This window comes from Antechinus flavipes, chromosome 6 (genome assembly GCF_016432865.1).
Source record: "Antechinus flavipes isolate AdamAnt ecotype Samford, QLD, Australia chromosome 6, AdamAnt_v2, whole genome shotgun sequence".
Lineage (NCBI taxonomy): Eukaryota > Metazoa > Chordata > Mammalia > Dasyuromorphia > Dasyuridae > Antechinus > Antechinus flavipes.
In genome coordinates this window covers 183,444,901-183,463,436 of record NC_067403.1, presented here as the reverse complement: position 1 = coordinate 183,463,436, position 18,536 = coordinate 183,444,901, and the positions used below count along the sequence as shown (strand labels likewise).

At 42.5% G+C, this 18,536-nt stretch overlaps 1 protein-coding gene across 2 annotated transcripts in view; it reads right to left on the bottom strand.

Annotated features, from left to right (window-relative positions):
* The window catches only part of GTF2E2 (general transcription factor IIE subunit 2), a 97,484-nt gene extending 79,760 nt beyond the window's left edge, over positions 1-17,724 (bottom strand). Inside the window, exons 1-2 of one of the 2 annotated variants that reach the window (XM_051965133.1) lie at positions 15,529-17,724; positions 11,177-11,343 (exon numbers count right to left, since the gene is read on the bottom strand). In XM_051965133.1, the coding sequence (XP_051821093.1) occupies positions 11,177-11,339 (163 nt within the window). In that variant the 5' untranslated portion in view covers positions 11,340-11,343; positions 15,529-17,724. Of the gene's footprint in view, positions 1-11,176; positions 11,344-15,345; positions 15,368-15,528 lie in introns of those variants that run through there. The other variant, XM_051965134.1, reaches the window with a different exon arrangement.
* Positions 17,725-18,536: the final 812 nt, after the last annotated feature.

Here is an 18,536-nt window from a genome sequence, read left to right as displayed (position 1 = left end):
CCTTCAGAGACTGTCAGAGGCAGCCTCCTCATCTTGGAGGTGAGCCTACTTACCACTTAGGCTCAAAAAACTGCTGGAAGAGTACACAGAGAAGTGGCCTCAATGCCAGAAAAAGCTGCATTGGCAGCCCACTGGAATCAGTGAGAAAGGGCCCATGTGATCCTGGGTGAGTCTTGTCATCTCATGGCAACACTATAAGGGACAGCTTCTGAAGTTCCCTCTACTGAGGCAGAGTCAAGATGGCTGAGTAAAAGCAGGGTCTCACCTGAGCTCTCCCCCAAATCCCTTCCAAATACCTTTAAATAATGATTCTAAACAAATTGTAGAGCATCAGAACCCACAAAAAGGTGAGGCGAAACAATTTTTCAGTCAAAGACTGCTTAGAAGGTCAGCAGGAAAGGTCTATATGCACCAGGGTGGGAGCGCAGGTCACGCCAGCACTGCCCCAGCAAACCAGGAACAACCCTCAGGAGCCTCTAAATCAGTGGCAACTATGCAGTTTCTAGACCTCTCACCCAGACAGCAAAGACAACTTGGAAGGTTAGCAGGAAAGGTTTGTCACACTAGAGTGAGAGGGGAGCTAGCCTTGGGAACCATTGAATCAGCAGCAGCAGTGACGATGGCGGCTGCTTCTAATGATTTCGGTGCACAGACGAGGGTTGAACAGCTGGTCAGAAGGATCCATACATATAACCTTGGAAGAACTAAAAACTCACAGATCCCTAGAAGGATCTCTGAAAACAGCTACTTGGGATAGTGTAATCTCCTTTGGAAACCGTCTTACTTCAACAAAGAGGTAAAAATCAAGTAATAGGCTGGGAAAATGAAAATCTTTTTCTGACCATAAAAAGTTACTACGGTGACAAGCAAGATGAAGTTCCCTCTATCACTGAAAGCATAGGACTTTGATGGTCCAGCTTTGGCCCTATCTTTGCTAGATTCCCAGGTCTCCATGACACTTCCCAGACATCTTTTAAATCCTTCTTCAGTGCTTTCCCTGTTCCTGTTACTATGTTGTTTTCTTTCATCAGAATGTGAATTCCTTGAAATTAAAGAATGCCTAGCATGCTTCCATTTTTATCCCTAGAATTTGGCACTGGCACATAGTAGATAAAAACCTACTGAACAATGAGTACTTTTACCTTCATATTATTTCTTTTCATTTACATTATGCAGCCATAATGCATATTCTCTTGGGTCTAATATATCACTTGGAATCAAACTAGTCATTCTGTACTTCTCTGAATTCTCCAAATTAATGTCTTATGATAAAATAATATTTCATTATACCAATAAACATTCAAATATTTCCCAACTAACGGATACCCATTTTGTTTCTAACTGTGGTAACAATGAAACTTTTCCTTCTGTCCTTAAGATGTCTTAGTCAAAGCATAGATAGCTCAGTTACTTTTCTCATATAATTCCAAACTGATTTACAAAACAATCAGACCAGTTCTCAGCTTCACTGACAATGCATTAATATACCCAGTCCTCCCACATGGTGTTCAATGGCAACCACTTCCATTTTTGTCTTCCTTGACAATTTCCAGGGCTGAGATAAAACTTGATTTTTCATTTATCTTATTATTAGATTTTAGAGCATTTCTTCATGATTATTCATAGTTTTCAATCCTTTGGAAAACTTCATATTCTTTGATCATTTAGCTAGTTGAATACAGTCCTTGATTTTATATGTTTGTGTCAGTTTTTCACTTGATTTACCAAGGTTATGAAATATATCTCCTTTTATCCTTTATGGATTTTTTTTTCTAAATAATGTGACCTCTTTACTCAAAGCTTAAAGTGGATGTGGTAGAAGATGTTGTTCTGAACTTAATTTCTATCAGACTGTTTTTCAAGTTTTTGCTGATATTCTTGTCAAGCATCAACAATAACATCAAAACAAAACAAAACCAAAAATAAAATGGAAAAAATGAAATAAAATAAAGCCCAGATCCAGGTCATTTTCCCTGTACTATGAACATGACAAACAAGAAAATCTGCATGTACTTTAAAGAACAGACTGGGGGAGGAAAAAAAAAAAAAGACTGCATCTGAAATCCTGAATTGCTATCATTACAGTGTTTTGTTTTTTTTTTTTAATTTTATTTTAATAGCCTTTTATTTACAGGTTATATGTATGGGTAACTTTACAGCATTGACAATTGCCAAATCTCTTGTTCCAATTTTTCCCCTCCTTCCCCCCACCCCCTCCCCCAGATGGCAGGATGACCAGTAGATGTTAAATATATTAAAATATAAATTATATACACAATAAGTATACATGATCAAACCGTTATTTTGCTGTACAAAAAGAATCGGACTCTGAAATATCGTACAATTAGCCTGTGAAGGAACTCAAAAATGCAGGTGTGCAAAAATACAGGAATTGGGAATTCAATGATTAATGGTTCTCATTCATCTCCCAGAGTTCTTTCGCTGGGTGTAGCTGGTTCAGTTCATTACTGCTCCATTGGAACTGATTTGGTTCATCTCATTGCTGAGGATGGCCAGGACCATCAGAATTGGTCATCATATAGTATTGCTGTTGAAGTATATAATATAATTACAGTTTAAATAGGCTTTTGTTGTTTGTTTTTGTTTTTAGTACATAATAAATTTAACACAGTGATCATAAAATTGTCCTGTTTATCTTCCCCCTCTAAACTTCTTTCTGTTCCCTTCTGTGTATTTTCTTAATGTTTTAGTTAACATTACATCCCTCTTTTTTCCCCTATAATTCTGTCTCTTCAAAAACTAAAAGCCTACCTTCAGAATCCACATAGAAAGGCCAAAGAGAATTATCTACTGATCATGTCTGAAAACTTATATCTTGTTTTGCATCCTGAGTGTACCTTTTCCCTGAGAAACAGGTTTTGGTGTCAGTCTCCTAGAACTATAGTTGGTAGCTATGCCGATTGACATCCTCAAGGCATTCAATGTTGGTCTGTAATCTGCTCACTCCACTCTACATTAGTTCACTCAAATCTCAGGTTTCTGTGAATCTGTCCCTTTCATCAGCATGATTATATAGCAAAACACCTTTATATCCTAATATGCTCAATCTCCCCTAGATTGAAGGATGCCGTCTTTGCTTCTCGTTCTCTTTCTGAAAAGGTGTGTGTGTGTGTGTGTGTGTGTGTGTGTGTGTGTATGTGTGTGTACACTTTCAAACCATCCAAACAGCAGCAAATGATTTAATCAAGAGGGCAACCTGACACAAGCTTCTAAAAGTCTTCCAAAATAATAACTGGCACAAGTGGGAATGTATTCTATTTCCAACTTGAAAAAATTTAACTGAGATAAGATCCTTCTACAATCAAGAAGAAATGAATTAAATTCAGTTGGTTTTTGATGCAATTAAAAAAAAAATTCAAACCACCTTTTAATTCCATTAATTCAAACTACTTCCTTTCAAATCCATAAAATGACAGTGTATAAAAACAAGCCTGCCAAGATGTCTTCTATTGTTTTTCAAAGCTCTAAAAATTCAAAATCACATGAAGCAAAAGCATTATGAAGTGACAGTTAGTTGGCTCAGTGAATAGAGCTTGGAGTCAGGAAGATCTGAGATCAAATCTAACACCAGACACATACTGGCTATTTGAACCTCTTCCCACTTCTATTACCCCATAGAAGACCATTGGGGTCCAGCACAGCAGGACACATTCTACAAAGCCCACACAATCACAAAACCCATCATATCTCTTGTAAATAACCATGGGTATGGCTAAGCACATTGAAAAGAGCCCCAGCACTGAAGAGGAAGAGCCTGACTTCATACTCTACTTCTGCCATAAGGCCTTTGGAAAACTGATTTCATTCCCCACCTGTAAAATGAGGTCTTGGCTGCCTCTTCTAGCTCTCGGCCCAGGATCCTCCCACACTGGAATTAAAGCTGAAGAGCATGGCTCACAGTCGTGGGGCAGGAGAGAGGGAAGGAGGCAAGCAAGAAGACTTGGGAGAGCAAGACTGTTGATGTGGGCAATGATGTGAAAAGATAAACCAATCCCCTCGTTTTATAGAGGAGGAAATAAGAAGATAAGGTGATGTTGACAAAAATCACCCTAGAACTTCGGCCTGCAGATTTCTAGTACAGGCTTTTCCACAGTTCCACCTGGCCTTTTCAGACCTAATGATAATACTACAAATTCTAGTGATTACTTCCTATTCATTCAGTGGAGAGCTTGCTCTGTATATGTCTGTTTGCATATAATCACTGCCATCAGATGATAAACTCCTGAAGGACAGAGATCTTCTTTGGCTTCTTTTTGTATTCCCCAATGTCTGACACATAGCAGGAATTTTAATAAATATTGAATTGATAACACTCATTTCTAGAGTACCATATGGTGTACATAGTACTGCCCTGTGAGGAAAGGAAGTACAACACTATACTCCTCTTACAGAAAAGCAAATGGAGACCTGGATAGATCAGGGGACTGGCCCAATCAGCCGCCCAGCTAAGTGTATGGCAAGGTCAAGGCGCAGGAACCTTAAGTTCAATGTTCTTCGTAAGACATCTAGTGCAGCCCTTGAAACACAGGAGACTGATTAAGACATAAAAGCAGCTGCTTCTCCTGATTGTTAGCTGGGGGTGCCTGGTGTCCTCCACAGAACCCAGAAATCCCAGCAGGCCAAGACTAGGATTCATTAATGAGGACATATGTTCAGAGCTATCACATAGGAAACTGCATGACAAGGTTAGAATTATGTGCCAGGTTAGACAGTTTCCTCTTTTTTGTGGGGGAAAAAGGGATGGTTGTTGTTCTTTCATTATGGAAAGGCAACATGTATAGAAGTGACCCTGGACTCTAAAGAAGGAAGAACTGGCTTCAAATCCTACCCCTGATTCTTGCTAGTTAGTCCCTTGGGAGTTTCATTTTCCTCATCTGTAAAGTGGGGATTATTAATAGCTACATTAGCCACTTCACAAGGTTGCTGAGAAGCTCAAACGAGATGTGAGTTTGGCAAACTTAAAAAATTTTAAATGTCAGTTATTATAAATTTTCTCTTAGAAAATTAATATGATGAAATAAGCATGCTAGAAGTTCTGGGGTTCATGAACTTGCTTTTTGTTGCTGTTGTTTTTTACTAAGGCATTTGTGGTTAAGTGACTTCTCCAGGGTCACACAGCTAGAAAGTGTTAAATGTCTCAGATCAGATTTGAACTCAGGTTCTATCTTGAACTCAGATAGGCTGGTGCTCTATCTGCTACACCACCTAGCTACCTCCATGAACTTGCTTTTAAAACCCTATGGTAACTTGCTTTTAAAACACCATACACATTTCATAATAAATGGTTTCCTTGGCAGCCCAATGGAGTTTATTTCATGCGTTTAAAAATCTAATTCTGAGAAGGATTCCAGAAGTTTCACTAGCCTGCAGCCAAAGGGATCTGTATACAAATGAGATTTTAAAATTCTTGCTTTAAAACAACAAAATAGACTAAATCAAGAATCATTTGGCAAGTCAAGAAGTTTTACATGCCAGGCACTGTGCTAAGCTCCCAGAGTACAAAGAAAAACAAAAGACAGTTCTTGTCCTTAAGGAACTTCAAATCTAATATGGGAGACTAAGTGCAGACAGCTATGTAAAAACAAAATTCAGGAAGAATTACAGATAATTATAGAGGCAAGAGTTTGGGAAAGGCTTCTTGCACAAGAAGAAACTTAAGCCGGGCCTTGAAGGAAGCCAGGGCAGCATAAAGTCAGGGGCTGAAGGCCCAGAGCAGTGAGGAAATAGGCACCCTTGGATAAAATAATACAAGGGAACAGAGGTTTGTTTGTTTTTTTGTTTTTTTTTTTTTTTGGGGGGGGGAGGGAGGGAGACTGTTTCCCAGAACAATGGGATGTTGTGCTCTTATAGAGTCTGTATTTTGAGAAGAGTTCATCAATTCTCCATCAAAAAACTCTCTCATATCTGTGAATTCTGTTCCCCCTCCACCTCTCTCTTTCGTGCTCCCAGGACAAGCACGCGAGTTCAGGCCCTTATTACTGGCTCCCAGTATAACTCTGAAAGCTTCCCAACTGATGTCCCCGTTTCCAGAGTCTCCCCTTTCCAATTCACATTAGCTGCCAAACTTTAGGATCTTCCAAAAGCAAAGATTAGGCCACTAGCTTGTTCAGAATTTCAAGAGGCTACCCTTTCCTCGAGGCACAAATTCAAGCTTTCCTGCTCTGCATCTGAAATCTTTAACAATCTGGTTCCATTCTCTTTCCAGATTCATTATTCAAAACTCTCCATAACATCCAAAGCAATCCCAATAAACTTTGGATGGAAAATGCATTTGCATTCAGAAAGAGAACTATGGAAATGGAATATAAATTGACACATAGTATGGTTACTTTTTTTTCTGTTGTGGTTTTTCCCTTTTGTTTTGATTTTTCTCTCCCAACATGATTTATAAAGAAATGTATATTTAAAAATTTAATGTATATTAAAAAAAAAAAACACATAAAACAAAATTCCCCACAATCTATCAAGCAAACCACACCCTGCCCACTCCTCATACACTTCCATGCCTTGTGTACAGGCTGTGTTCTACACCCAGAACACTCTCAGAATCCCTAATTTCTTTCAAAGCTCAACTCAAAAGCCCCATTCTACATGAGGCCTCTTTAGATGCACAACCTCACCAAATGACCTCCTATTTTTTTGGAGCTATGTATATGTGTACATGTTCCCCTCCCCCCTTATATAATGTAAATTCCCTGAGAAGAGGAACTGTGCCCAGGACATATTAAGTGCTTAATCAATAGCTAGTGACTGAGTGGAGATAGCCTTTTCTCTTGGCATTCCTTTTGGGGAAGACAGACAACAACAACAAAAATCTTAATTTTTGATTTATTTTATGGCAATATAGAATAATGCAGAGAAGACAATTTAATAACCACAAAAAAAGTATGGGAATACTTTAGGTTCTTTCTCAATGATTTTACACTGTTTTTGCTCTCTACTTGACAATCAGACACCATTTTAACCTTTTACATATTAAATGTTGGAGCAAATGGGAATGCATTAAGCCCTTGGGGTATTATAGTAAAACAAATATGGCAAGTTTCTAATTTTCCACAGATGACTGAGAAATGAACATGGAGCAAAGAAAGATGAGAAAACAAACCACAGAAGAATGTAGCAAAAGAATTCAGAGAGGGTAGAGATTAGCAGGGCAACAACCCTGGAAAACCTTCTAAAAGGCGCTTCTAAAAAAATTGTTCATGAAAATAGGTCAGTTTTAGGGACACTGATACATTGTTGGTGGAATTGTGAACACATCCAGCCATTCTGGAGAGCAATTTGGAACTATGCTCAAAAAGTTATCAAGCTGTGCATACCCTTTGATCCAGCAGTATTTCTACTGGGCTTATACCCCAAAGAGATACTAAAGAAAGGAAAGGGACCTGTATGTGCCAAAATGTTTGTGGCAGCCCTGTTTGTAGTGGCTAGAAGCTGGAAAATGAAAGGACGTCCATCAATTGGAGAATGGTTGAGTAAATTGTGGTATATGAACGTTATGGAATATTATTGTTCTGTAAGGAACGACCAGCAGGATGAATACAGAGAGGACTGGCGAGACTTACATGAACTGATGCTGAGTGAAATGAGCAGAACCAGGAGATCATTATATACCTCAACAATGATACTGTTTGAGGATGTATTCTGATGGAAGTGGACCTCTTTGATAAAGAGAGCCTTAATTGATCAAAGATGGGCAGAAGCAGCTACACCCAGAGAAAGAACACTGGAAATGAATATAAACTGCTTGCATTTATGTTTTTCCTCCCGGGTTATTTACACCTTCTGAATTCGATTCTCCCTGTGCAACAAGAAAACTATTTGGTTCTGCACACATATATTGTATCTAGGATATACTGCCACCCATTCAACATGTAAAGGACTCTTGCCATCTGGGGGAAGGGGTGGAGGGAGGGAGGGGAAAAATCGGAACAGAAATGAATGCAAGGGATAATGCTGTAAAAAATTACCCTGGCATGCGTTCTATCAATAAAAAATTATTAAAAAAAAAAAAAAAAAGAAAAAAGAAAATAGGTCAGTTTTATATATTATTCTTCTTTCTGTTGATAAATACAACTTTTAAATAGGATGATGAAGTCTATTTTAATTTCCAGACAGCCACTTATAATATATGTTTACTAACATAGTAACTGATCCAACTGATTCTCCAGGCCCAGAAGGATCCTCTTCCTTCCCCACAAACCCTCCCCCCCTCACTCTCAAACCAGAATACTTCAAGTTAAAGGAAAAACAATGATCTATTTTTTCAAAAATTAATAACTGCTATGTTTATTAGCTCAGGAAATCACAAGTCAACTATCTAAGGATCCTAAAAGTCACTGGGGTAAAAAAGATGCTGCAACATGTACAACTGCAGCATGAAAATGAGGATCTGAACTCCCAGGAGGCCTAAGGAAGAAAGAAGAGGCCACAGATGCCTCTAAGTTCACAGCAGCATATTTGATGGGGGTCACAAAGAAATCCATGGGTTATCTCATACTAAGAAAGGACAGCAATGAATCAGAGACTCTCACCTTTTCCCTTGATTCCTATACCCTACAGGCCTTAAACAGCTGATCATGGCAATATCCTTACAGCTTGGAGAAATGGAACACCAAAGGCTTGGCTTATTTTATGACAAATGAAAAGAAATGACAGGAGAGAAAGCAGTGTATCCCTACTTGGCCACAAATGGCTCCCAGAAGCCTAGCTAAGGAAGATGAACAATCCACCAAAACCATTCCTCCAAAAAACACCACAAAAGGAAACCACGCTCTTCTCTGATTCTCTCCACTCCAAAAACTGCAGAAGCTTGAAAGCACTTCTATGAACAGATGCAGAGGGAGCAACCCAGAAACCAAAAAACCACACCCAGGATGAGTCCCACAGAGCAAGCAGAAAGGTCTATCCAGGGTCTAAGTGTAACTAACAAGCTTGGCCCCTGGCTCCTGCCCCTTCCATCACCAACAGAGGACTACTGCTCATACTGCCAGACTCTGGCCAGGTGCTGAGTGACTCGGCTGTTGACATTGCTTGTCATTCTTCATCTCCTTGCAGGTTAGAAAGGCAGAATGGGGAGACTGGGCAGGGAAAATGAGGTAAAACAATAGGCACCAACAGATATCAAACTGTGCATACCCTTTGATCCAGCAGTATTTCTACAGGGCTTATATCACAAAGAGATCTTAAAGGAAAGAAAGGGACCCACATGTACAAAAGTGTTTGTGGCAGCCCTTGTTGTAGTGGCTAGAAACTGAAAACTGAGTGGATGCCCATCAATTGGAGAATGGCTGAATAAAGTGTGGTATATGAGTGTTATTGTTTTGTAAGAACAATAGAAAGTGTGGTATATGGAATATTATTGTTCTGTAAGAAAAGACCAGCAGGATGATTTCAGAAAGGCCTGGAGAGACTTACACGAACTGATGCTAAGTGAAATGAGCAGGACCAGGAGATCATTGTACATGGCAACAAAACTATATGATGATCAGTTCTGATGGATGGGGCCCTCTTCAACAATGAGATGAACCAAATCAGTTCCATTTGTTCAATAATGAAGAGAAATCAGCTACGCCCAATGAAAGAACTACGGAAATGAATGTGAACCACAACATAGCATTTCCACTCCTGTTTTTGTCTGCTTGCATTTTTGATTTCCTTCTCAGGTTATTTTTACCTTATTTCTAAGTCCCAATTTTTCTTGTGCAGCAAACTATATGGTTATGTATACATAGATTGTATTTGACATATACTTTAACATATTTAACATGTATTGGACTACCTGCCATCTAGGGGAGGGGGAAAAGTTGGAACAGAAGGTTTTGCAAGGGTCAATGCTGAAAAATTACCCATGTATATATTACCTTGTAAATAAAAAGCTATTAAAAAAAAAAAAAAGGCACCAACAGGAGTAAATGTTTTATAAAAATGACAAACCAAAGGCTGTGCTCCCCAAGAAATGTACCAGCCTAGGGTCATAAAGTGCAGAGTCATGTGGGCCTGGCACTGTCATTATACGACCAGGTCAACACTAACCCAGATTTGGTAATTAAGCTCTAGTCTAGGTCAAGCCTGACCATGGCTTTAAATGGCCCCTGCAGCAGGAAGCTAGAGCCAGGCAGTAGAATAGCTAGAGAAAAGTAGTGCTGGAGTCAATGCATCTGGGGCCAGAACTGGGGTGCAGAAAAGCCTCTGGGGGATATGGACCCCTTGGATAAGAAAACAGTTAGGTAGGAGAAACCTAGGGACCTTTTTTCTAAATCATGTTTTTAAACCCATAAAATACGGAGGATTATCCAGGAAGCTAGCAATACTGAAGTGCTGACATCCAAACAATAAAACTCAGTTTCCAGAGTCCAGCTGAAGAGCTCCTGGGCTAGATAAAAGCTCTGTCTGAAATTGCCCCAGAGTAGAAGCAGGAGGACTCCCTAAGCTTAGGGCAGGAGTAATGGTGACACATCTTCTTTGAAAGCAGTAGCCTAGGCCCAGGAGGAAAGAGTGGCACCAAGTTCCTGGGTTGTCACATTATTTGATATAGCTAGAGTAATCTGGCCATCCCTGGGATCTCCCCCTCCACCCCATGGGTCCTTGGGAGCAGAAGCATTGGCACTCTCTACACTGTGGTCCTACCCAGGCTCTTACATAGGGCAATCTCAAGAGCATCAAAGCTGCCTCCCCAACCAGGAGAACCAGTGAGCAGCATATAAGGTGGAGAAAGCAGTGAGCAAAAGGAAGAATGCCTGAGAGGAGACTACGAGCATTTCTTTTGGCCTGCTCTCCTCTCATCTGGTTTTGAGAGCAAATATCAGTCCTCCAAGGTTAAATCTGAGCCCAATGCAATCAAAAGGAACCCCATGGGAAAAGGAGAAGAGTGATGAATCCTTGAGGGTGCATTAACACTGAGACCTCCTTGGACAAAAAACCAGCCATGCTCCCAAACCTACCATTTAGAGTACTTGCATTGCCCCAGGAGACCATCTCTGCTTTGTTCTGAAAGTTCAGAATAATTTCTGCATAACTTCATCAATGAGCCCAGCCTAAGAGCATACCTGAAAATAGCTTCCAGTTGAGGTGACAGCAATCACATTTTAGTTCTGAAAGATAGGTCCCCACACATCCCAGGAGGCCCAAAGCAGTCACTTTTATTTTTACTAACCTGAATTCTGTTTTGAGCCCGATGACCCTCCCTGTTCGAGTTTGGCTTTCTTCTTCTTAGATGATGAGGATGACTCAGAAAGTGCTGGACGTTTTTCCACCGATGGATTGGAGAGGGCTCGTTTTTTGAACAGCTCCCGTTCTTTTAATAAGCTTGGATCCATAATGCTGTGAAAATAAAAATAATGATGAGAGAAAAAAGCCAAGAGAGTTCTCAAGTGGATAGACTAAACTGATGTTGAAGATATCAACTGCAATTACAAGAGAACATAAGGCCAATGACAAACCACTCAAATGTTGTTTAATGTCTGCCAAGTGAAGAGGGAGGCTCTGAGACTAATTGATCCAGTCTTATACAATAGCAATCAACAATTTAGATAAGGCATAGTAGCCCAATGCATATGTGCACAAGTAAAAACTGAGTGAATAAAAAGTATTTCAATAAGGTACAAAATTGGTGGAGGGGAAGAGGGTTTAAAGAGGGGAGAGGGCAGAGAAAGAAGCGAGCAGGAGCCCAGGTCTTTATGCTAAGTTAAGAGGGATACAAATACAAGCAGGCAAGAATCCCCATCTCAAGGAGCTTACATTTACTAACACCTCCGATGTCCTGCAATTTGATTCAAATACCCAACAGTAAGAACTTTGGGGAAAGATCTGATTCAACAGTAATTCCTATACAAAAACAAAAAACCAACTACCACAAAGCTGTAGGTTTTAATAACCACAAACTTCCAAGCAGCCAAGATACAACCAAGCTATTTAAGAAGATAAACCACTCATTAGCCACATTAAAGAAACAAGACTCTCCATGAATGCTAAGTTTCTATAAATAGTCTTCAGGTGGGTCCTGTGGTGTCCCATGATCCTTCACAAGGCCATTCCTGTGTTTCCTACCTGAGATCCCAGGATTGGTACAGACTCCACATACACACTAGCAAGCTGGGGTTGCACAGAGATTTCCTGAAGGGAATGAGAACAGATCCAATAGGGATCTCACTGTTTAGAAACCCTAGCCACATAATGCAAATCAGAGCAGCACCCAGAGAAAACATATTAAGCTTAGTTCTTGTGCTTTCACTGGGGTCCTAACAACCTTGAGAAGCAGATACTATTACAGTTATCATCGCAGCTCTGTAGATGACAGGGTGATTGGTCGCAGCTACCACAACCTATAAGGAGCTGAGATTGGAACTGAACCCAGGTTTCCTTATCCCAAGTTCAGCTTCAATCTCTTTCAGTTGCACCAGAGTTAAATTTATAAGCTATCTTACCAAGGGCTGAGCAGACCTAAGGAACAGATCACATATTAATGTATACAGGTAACATTTCAGAAGCAACCTTGTTGCCCAGTGGACAAAGCACTGGCTCTAGAGTCAAGAAAATCTGAGTTCAAATCTAGGATCAGACACTTATTAGCTGTGTGATTCCAAAGAGGTTACCTACCCTCTGTCTACTTCAGTTTGCTCGACTGTGAAGTGGAGATAACAGCACCTCCCTTGTGGCATTGTTGTGAGCTGAAATATTTGTAAAAGCCCTTTATAAATGGTTGCTATTATTATTTTGAAGAAACCAAAGTAATACCTTGGTTCCCATGCTATAAACACTTACTTGTGACTAAGCTGCCCTGTTGGATCATCTCATCTACAACAGAACAAAGGGAAGCTCCTCCTGAGGTTGTTGGGGATTATCATTTCTGTTCTATATCTGTTACATTGACTCCATCTTCTTAGCAGATCTTCACCCATTGACAAACTTACTTGACCCTGGACACTCAGGAGGCCCCTTGTTCCCCCGTCTTAGAACTAGCTCCTCTCCTGCAGCCATCCATGCTCACCACCTCAGAAGCATGTTCAGCTCTGCTCTGTCCCCATATTCAATGATTTGCCAAGACTTTTTGATTGACCAATATATCCAGCATTTGGCTCTTGCAACTCTCCCCACTGCTACTAGAGCTCAGGCTTTATCACAAGCAATTGCCATAACTTCCAAACTGGAAGTCAGCTTCCAGTGCATCTAAATCAAGGAGATGAGAGGGAGTCACTATTTCTGTCCTCCCAAAGACACAGAAGGCCCCGGGTGTTACCCCTCTGTCCCATCTCCAAGCCTGACAGCCCCTGAGGCTCTGTGATGTGGCCCACTGAGACATCAGTGGCACCCCCTGAATCTATCAGCCTTCAGCTGAACTTTTCCTAATTACTGCCAAGTCTTCTCGAAGGCAGGGTGTCTCCAAGGCTTAGCAGTGTTTAGCTTCTGTTCATTCATAGCTGCCAAAATCCTCCCACAGAATGTACTTATAGGAAAAGTCCTGGGTTTTGTTATTGTAGTTGTTCTTACTGTCTCCTCAGCGCCTGGAGCACGGAATTAAAAAGAATCTTCCTATTGAAATCTAGGGGCCAATGCTCCAGGATAAAATACCAACTTCTCAGCTGGCCTTTGAAGTTTTTTATCTGTTTCCAGTATACTCCAATTCAACAAGCCCAGATTAAAGATTTCCTCTGAACCTGGCCCTGTATGGGGAATCTGGCGATCCAAAGAAGGAAGTAATTCCTAACAGCAAAGTTAAATGCTACCTGGTAAAAAAAAAAATGGTAAATTCCTACCAAGGGAAAAGGAGGAGAGAGAGCAAGTATGAACATTCTGGAGGATATGGAGGTAGAAAGTGGTAGCCCAGTTAGGCCTCCTGAGATAAGTTTCTAAGAGCAGCCTTGTGTTAACAAAATATTCCTCCTCTATCTTGGAAGTCAGTGTCTTTTTCCCATGTGTCTTAATATTCCTGTAACTGAGCACAATATATTTTACATGTAGTAGATATTTAATAAATAATAACTTATTGAATTAAAATTGGTATCCTTCCCCCCTCCAATAACATTAGTTCCTAGAGAGTAGGTCTTATACCTTATGCTTTTCCTCATCCCCACAAGCATCCAAATATTGATGTCAAACTGGCTAGATGGAGGTAACAAAGTTAAATGTCATATTTAAACTCTCACCTCCATATTAGTCCTAGAGACTCTGCTCTCTTAACCTTGTACCCTTCTCTGGAGGTTTTCAGAGGATGTCCTAATTATCAACAAGCACTTATCAGGGTGCTGCTGTTTGCCAGCACTGGGCTGCATACAAAGGGAAAAGTGAGACAAAAACGAGTGAACCCTGTCATGGGCTGACTTTGTAATGGAGGAAGACAACAAGTAGAGACATGCAAGATACTTTAGGAAAAGATGACAAAAACTTGCTACTGTAAAGAATCCCCATCTAAGTTGGCCTCTGAAATCTTTATAACTCAGATTCAGATTCTTATTTAATTAAAACGGAAAAAAGTTGGCTTTAGTGTACTCCCAGACAACTCCTGAAGACTCCAAGTTGCTGAGTAGTTTAGTTGAGGGGTTCCCTAGAGGAATGAAATCATATTTATAGGTATACACTCACACTCATGTATTATTAGTTCACCACTCAGATGAAATTGTGTTGTGAGCTCGGTGAAGGAGGGAGTTTGAGACATAAAACGGAATGTGCACTAGAAACAAAAGTATATTTGAACAAAAAGACTGAGTTTTCTGGTCATTTAATTGTTCTTTAACCTGGAAACTCAATGACTATCCTTGTCTCCCCATCAATTTCAGACAGGGAACACAACCCCCCTTCTCTCCCCCTCTCGATCTATAACCCTACAATTCATTCTGTGACTAGTACTGTAATAACTGTGGTGGTACGCTGGCCCCCTGGCTGTACCTTGCCCAGAATACATTTCCCACTTCTGAGCACTATCACTGGCTCTGCTCCTTGCCTGGTAATCTCTCGCCTCATCCGCCGCCCACCGCCCACCCCCCAAAAAAAGTCCGAGCTAAAATCCCACCTTCTACGGAAAGCTTTACCCAACCCCTCTTCATTCCAGCGCCTTCCCCCTGACGTTCATCTCTAATTGACCTCATTCTGAGAGCCTGGGAGCTCCTCGCTGGCGTACAGGGTTTGCCCCGTGCCTCTCACTGCATCCCAGTGCGTGGCAGCACCCAGGTTGCTGCATAAAGGCTTCTCTATCCTCTCATTCTGACAAGCCAACATAAAGACCCTGCTGACCACCAGCAGAGAGGGGGTCCTGTCAGTCTAAGGGATTTGGCTATTCTCTTTTATAAGACCGTAACCTGGAGGAGGATAACAGAAGACACCCCGTACCCCGAAGTTTGGAGGCGCAGTCTCGGAAGGAAAGATAGAGAGAACTGCGAGGGGCTGGGCTACACGTGGGGGCCGCACGCACGCGTATCGGGGGCCAAGAAAGAGGAGGGCGCACGCGCACTGGGCCAGTCAGGAAGGGCGCACGCGCTCCAAAGGCCGGTCAAGATAGGGGCGCGCACCCACCTGCGCAAGGGGAGGGGGGAGGGGCAGGAGCCGCCTCGTTGTGGCCCGGCCGCCGCCGCTGCTCCACTCCACCCTGGCCCGGACCAGCCCTTCGTGTCCCTTCAGCGCCTGCTTTCGCCCGTTCGTTCGGCCATCCGCCGTGGACCTCCGCCTCGGGGTCTCGGTTCGGACAGCGGAAGCGGCGACCCAAACCTGGGGCTCCGAAGCCGCTTCCTACTTCAGAGTCTGGGGGGGGGGGAAGAGGCGGGCGGCCGGTGCGCCTGCGCATGCGCCTCCGCTGCCGCCGTACCAGCGTAATGACATCACCACACGCGCGCCAGAAACCGCGGCGGTGGAGCGAAAAAAGAAGCGCGTTGTTGTTCGTTGCCATGACTACGGCCGTGCCTTATGCCGCAAAGACCTCTGGGCCTCCGCCTCGCCCCGCCCCGCCGCCAGGTGACCCGAACCCTATGGCTGGGAGGGGAAGTGCTAGGAAGGATCTGCTGAACCTGAGAGAAAGACTTGACGTGAATCCTCCCTGGAATCCCTAGTCTCCCCACCAAGAGGTGCTACACAGCGGGGGTGCCAAAGGCTGTGGCCACTTGGGGGCGCTACAGTGGAAAGAGCATTGTTTGTAGAGGCAGGAAGACCGAGTTCAAATTCTGCCTCCAGCTAGTCTCAGCAGCGGGCAATCCTGGACAAGATAGTCTGGACAAAATAGTGAGCCGCTCCCGGCCTTACCTTCCCCAGCACCCACTCATACGCACCGGCAGAATGGTTGGAAGGCTTCAGTGAGTTCAGTTTCTAAAGCAGGCCCAGGTCCTGGCCTGCAGTAGAGTACTTTATCTCCTTCCCTAAGACAACTTGCACACCCCAGGAGCCTGGCAGCGGGAGAACGACTGGGGCTGCCTTAATCTGACAAGCACAACAGTAAGCACTTAATAAATGTTTATCTAATGAATGGCCTGGCAAGGTGTTCTGGACAGGTACCAGCTGGGGGAAGGCAGCAAGGCTCCTCCCGGGTAATGACAGGTGGAAGATCAAGGGCAGGCCTCAACAACTTGCAGAAGCCACCTGCTGACTCAGGAGGGTTGCTACTACATTCGTGTACAGGAACTCCTCTGGCCAACGTGGAGAAGGCTTTCACTGGCTTCTTGCCCTCCCGACCTTTCCTCTGGCCAATACGGAGAAGGCTTTCCTATTTGACTCCCCCCACCACTTTTGGTTTTTTGGTAAAAGCATCTTTTGGTTCGTGCCTAAATTGGATTCAAGGGAGGCAGGGTTGCACCAAGTTGGCAGTGTCTCCCAGGAGAGTCAAGGCGACTTAGATATGGTGGATCACCTTGACATCCTTGATGTCTACTCAAGCTCTAAGCGGTCCACAACACCTGCCTCACCTGCCTCTGTGGCCGTCAGAATAAATTGTTCTCATCCGCCCTTTGCACCGTGGAAAGTCTTTACATGCTTGGGGTAGACACCCCGCCTAGCTCACCACAGGGTTAGAGACCCCTCCGTTACCCTCAACCTGATTTAGTCTGCTAAATCCTGCTGAAAGGATTTGCCGGGGTGTGGCCGCTGGGCATGCAATAGCTTGTTGGAGCCATAGGTGAGTTAGTGGATCAGATGACACCAAAGGTGGAAAGCAACCCTCATCCCAGAGATGCTAGTTTTCCCTGGATACACCCACAGCCACAGTGGGACACACTCTAACTAAACTCTAACGTAGTGATATCACTTTGGTCCTTTCCAAGGACAACCTTTACTAACCTACTTTACTCCCCCTCTCACACAAGGCTCCATCTCCACTCTCCACACCTTTGCACCAAGTGCCTCCCTGCCGCTCCTACCTGAAACATCTCCTCACCTCCAACTCTTGGAATGCAATCTTTAAGAAGCCTTTCTCTGGTCTCTCCAGCTGCTAAGAGTCCTAGTACCCCCAAACTACCTTGCATCAATTTTTAAAAGTCTGTTCTGTTTTCTTGCTATGTTTCCTCCATCAAGAATGTGAACTCCTTGTGGGCAGTAGTATAGTTTTACTTTTGTCTTTGCATTCACAGCGTCCAGGACTGTGCCCAGCACTTAAAAAGGCTTATCCATTCACTGGCTGCTCACAAATATATTTTAAAACACACATATATATATTAGAAAATATTCATATTTACTGATTTTAAAAGGTTCTCTTTGAAAATACCATTTTAAAAATAATACAATGACCCATTTTTCAAACTAAAATTCAAATTCTTCAAGATTTCAAAGTTGTTTGTTTGTCTTTAAATTCAGACTGATGGCTAAAGAATTACTGAGGAAGAGATCTATGGAATTTTTCCTCAAAGGGGTAAGTTCCCATTACACCCTCTCATGCCTCTCTGGTGATAAGCCACACTGGCTTACTTTCCTTGTGTAGAGGCAGCTCTGTGGTGAAGCAGATTTGGGGACAATCCTGGAGAAAACTGCATTAAGATGCAATCAAATCTGAGTTTCTGGTCAGCCAAACCTAGGTACCTACTTGTTGAATTGTTTCAATTCATGACCCTCTCTGGGGTTTTCTTGGCAAAGATAATGGTGTGATTTGTCATTTCTTTCTCAACTCATTTGACAGAGAAGGAGACTGAGGCCATCAGGGTTAAGTGACTTGTTCGGCTGAGGCTGAAAGATGAGTCTGATACCATGCCCAGTGTGCTATCCACTAAAGCACCACCTTGCTGCCTAGGCTCCTTCTTAAGGTCTCTAATCAGTAGGGAAAGATGGTCCAGCTTCCCAGCCAACGAAGAACTAAGTTCAAACAATGCAATAAGGTTTTCTCTCAATTCCCACAGTTGAATAAAGTTTCCAGACAAGACAGAAATTGAAGTAGCCTCATAACTGAAAAGGAGTTGAGCTAGCTCCAGAATTGAGTCACAAAATGAACTGAGGGTGGGTCACTCAAGTCCCACAATAAACCACTTACTATGCTAATTCCATCAGTATCTAATCCTGAAAAATTGGGACAGCCAGTGAGAGAGGACTGAAGAACAAAAACATCCATCCAG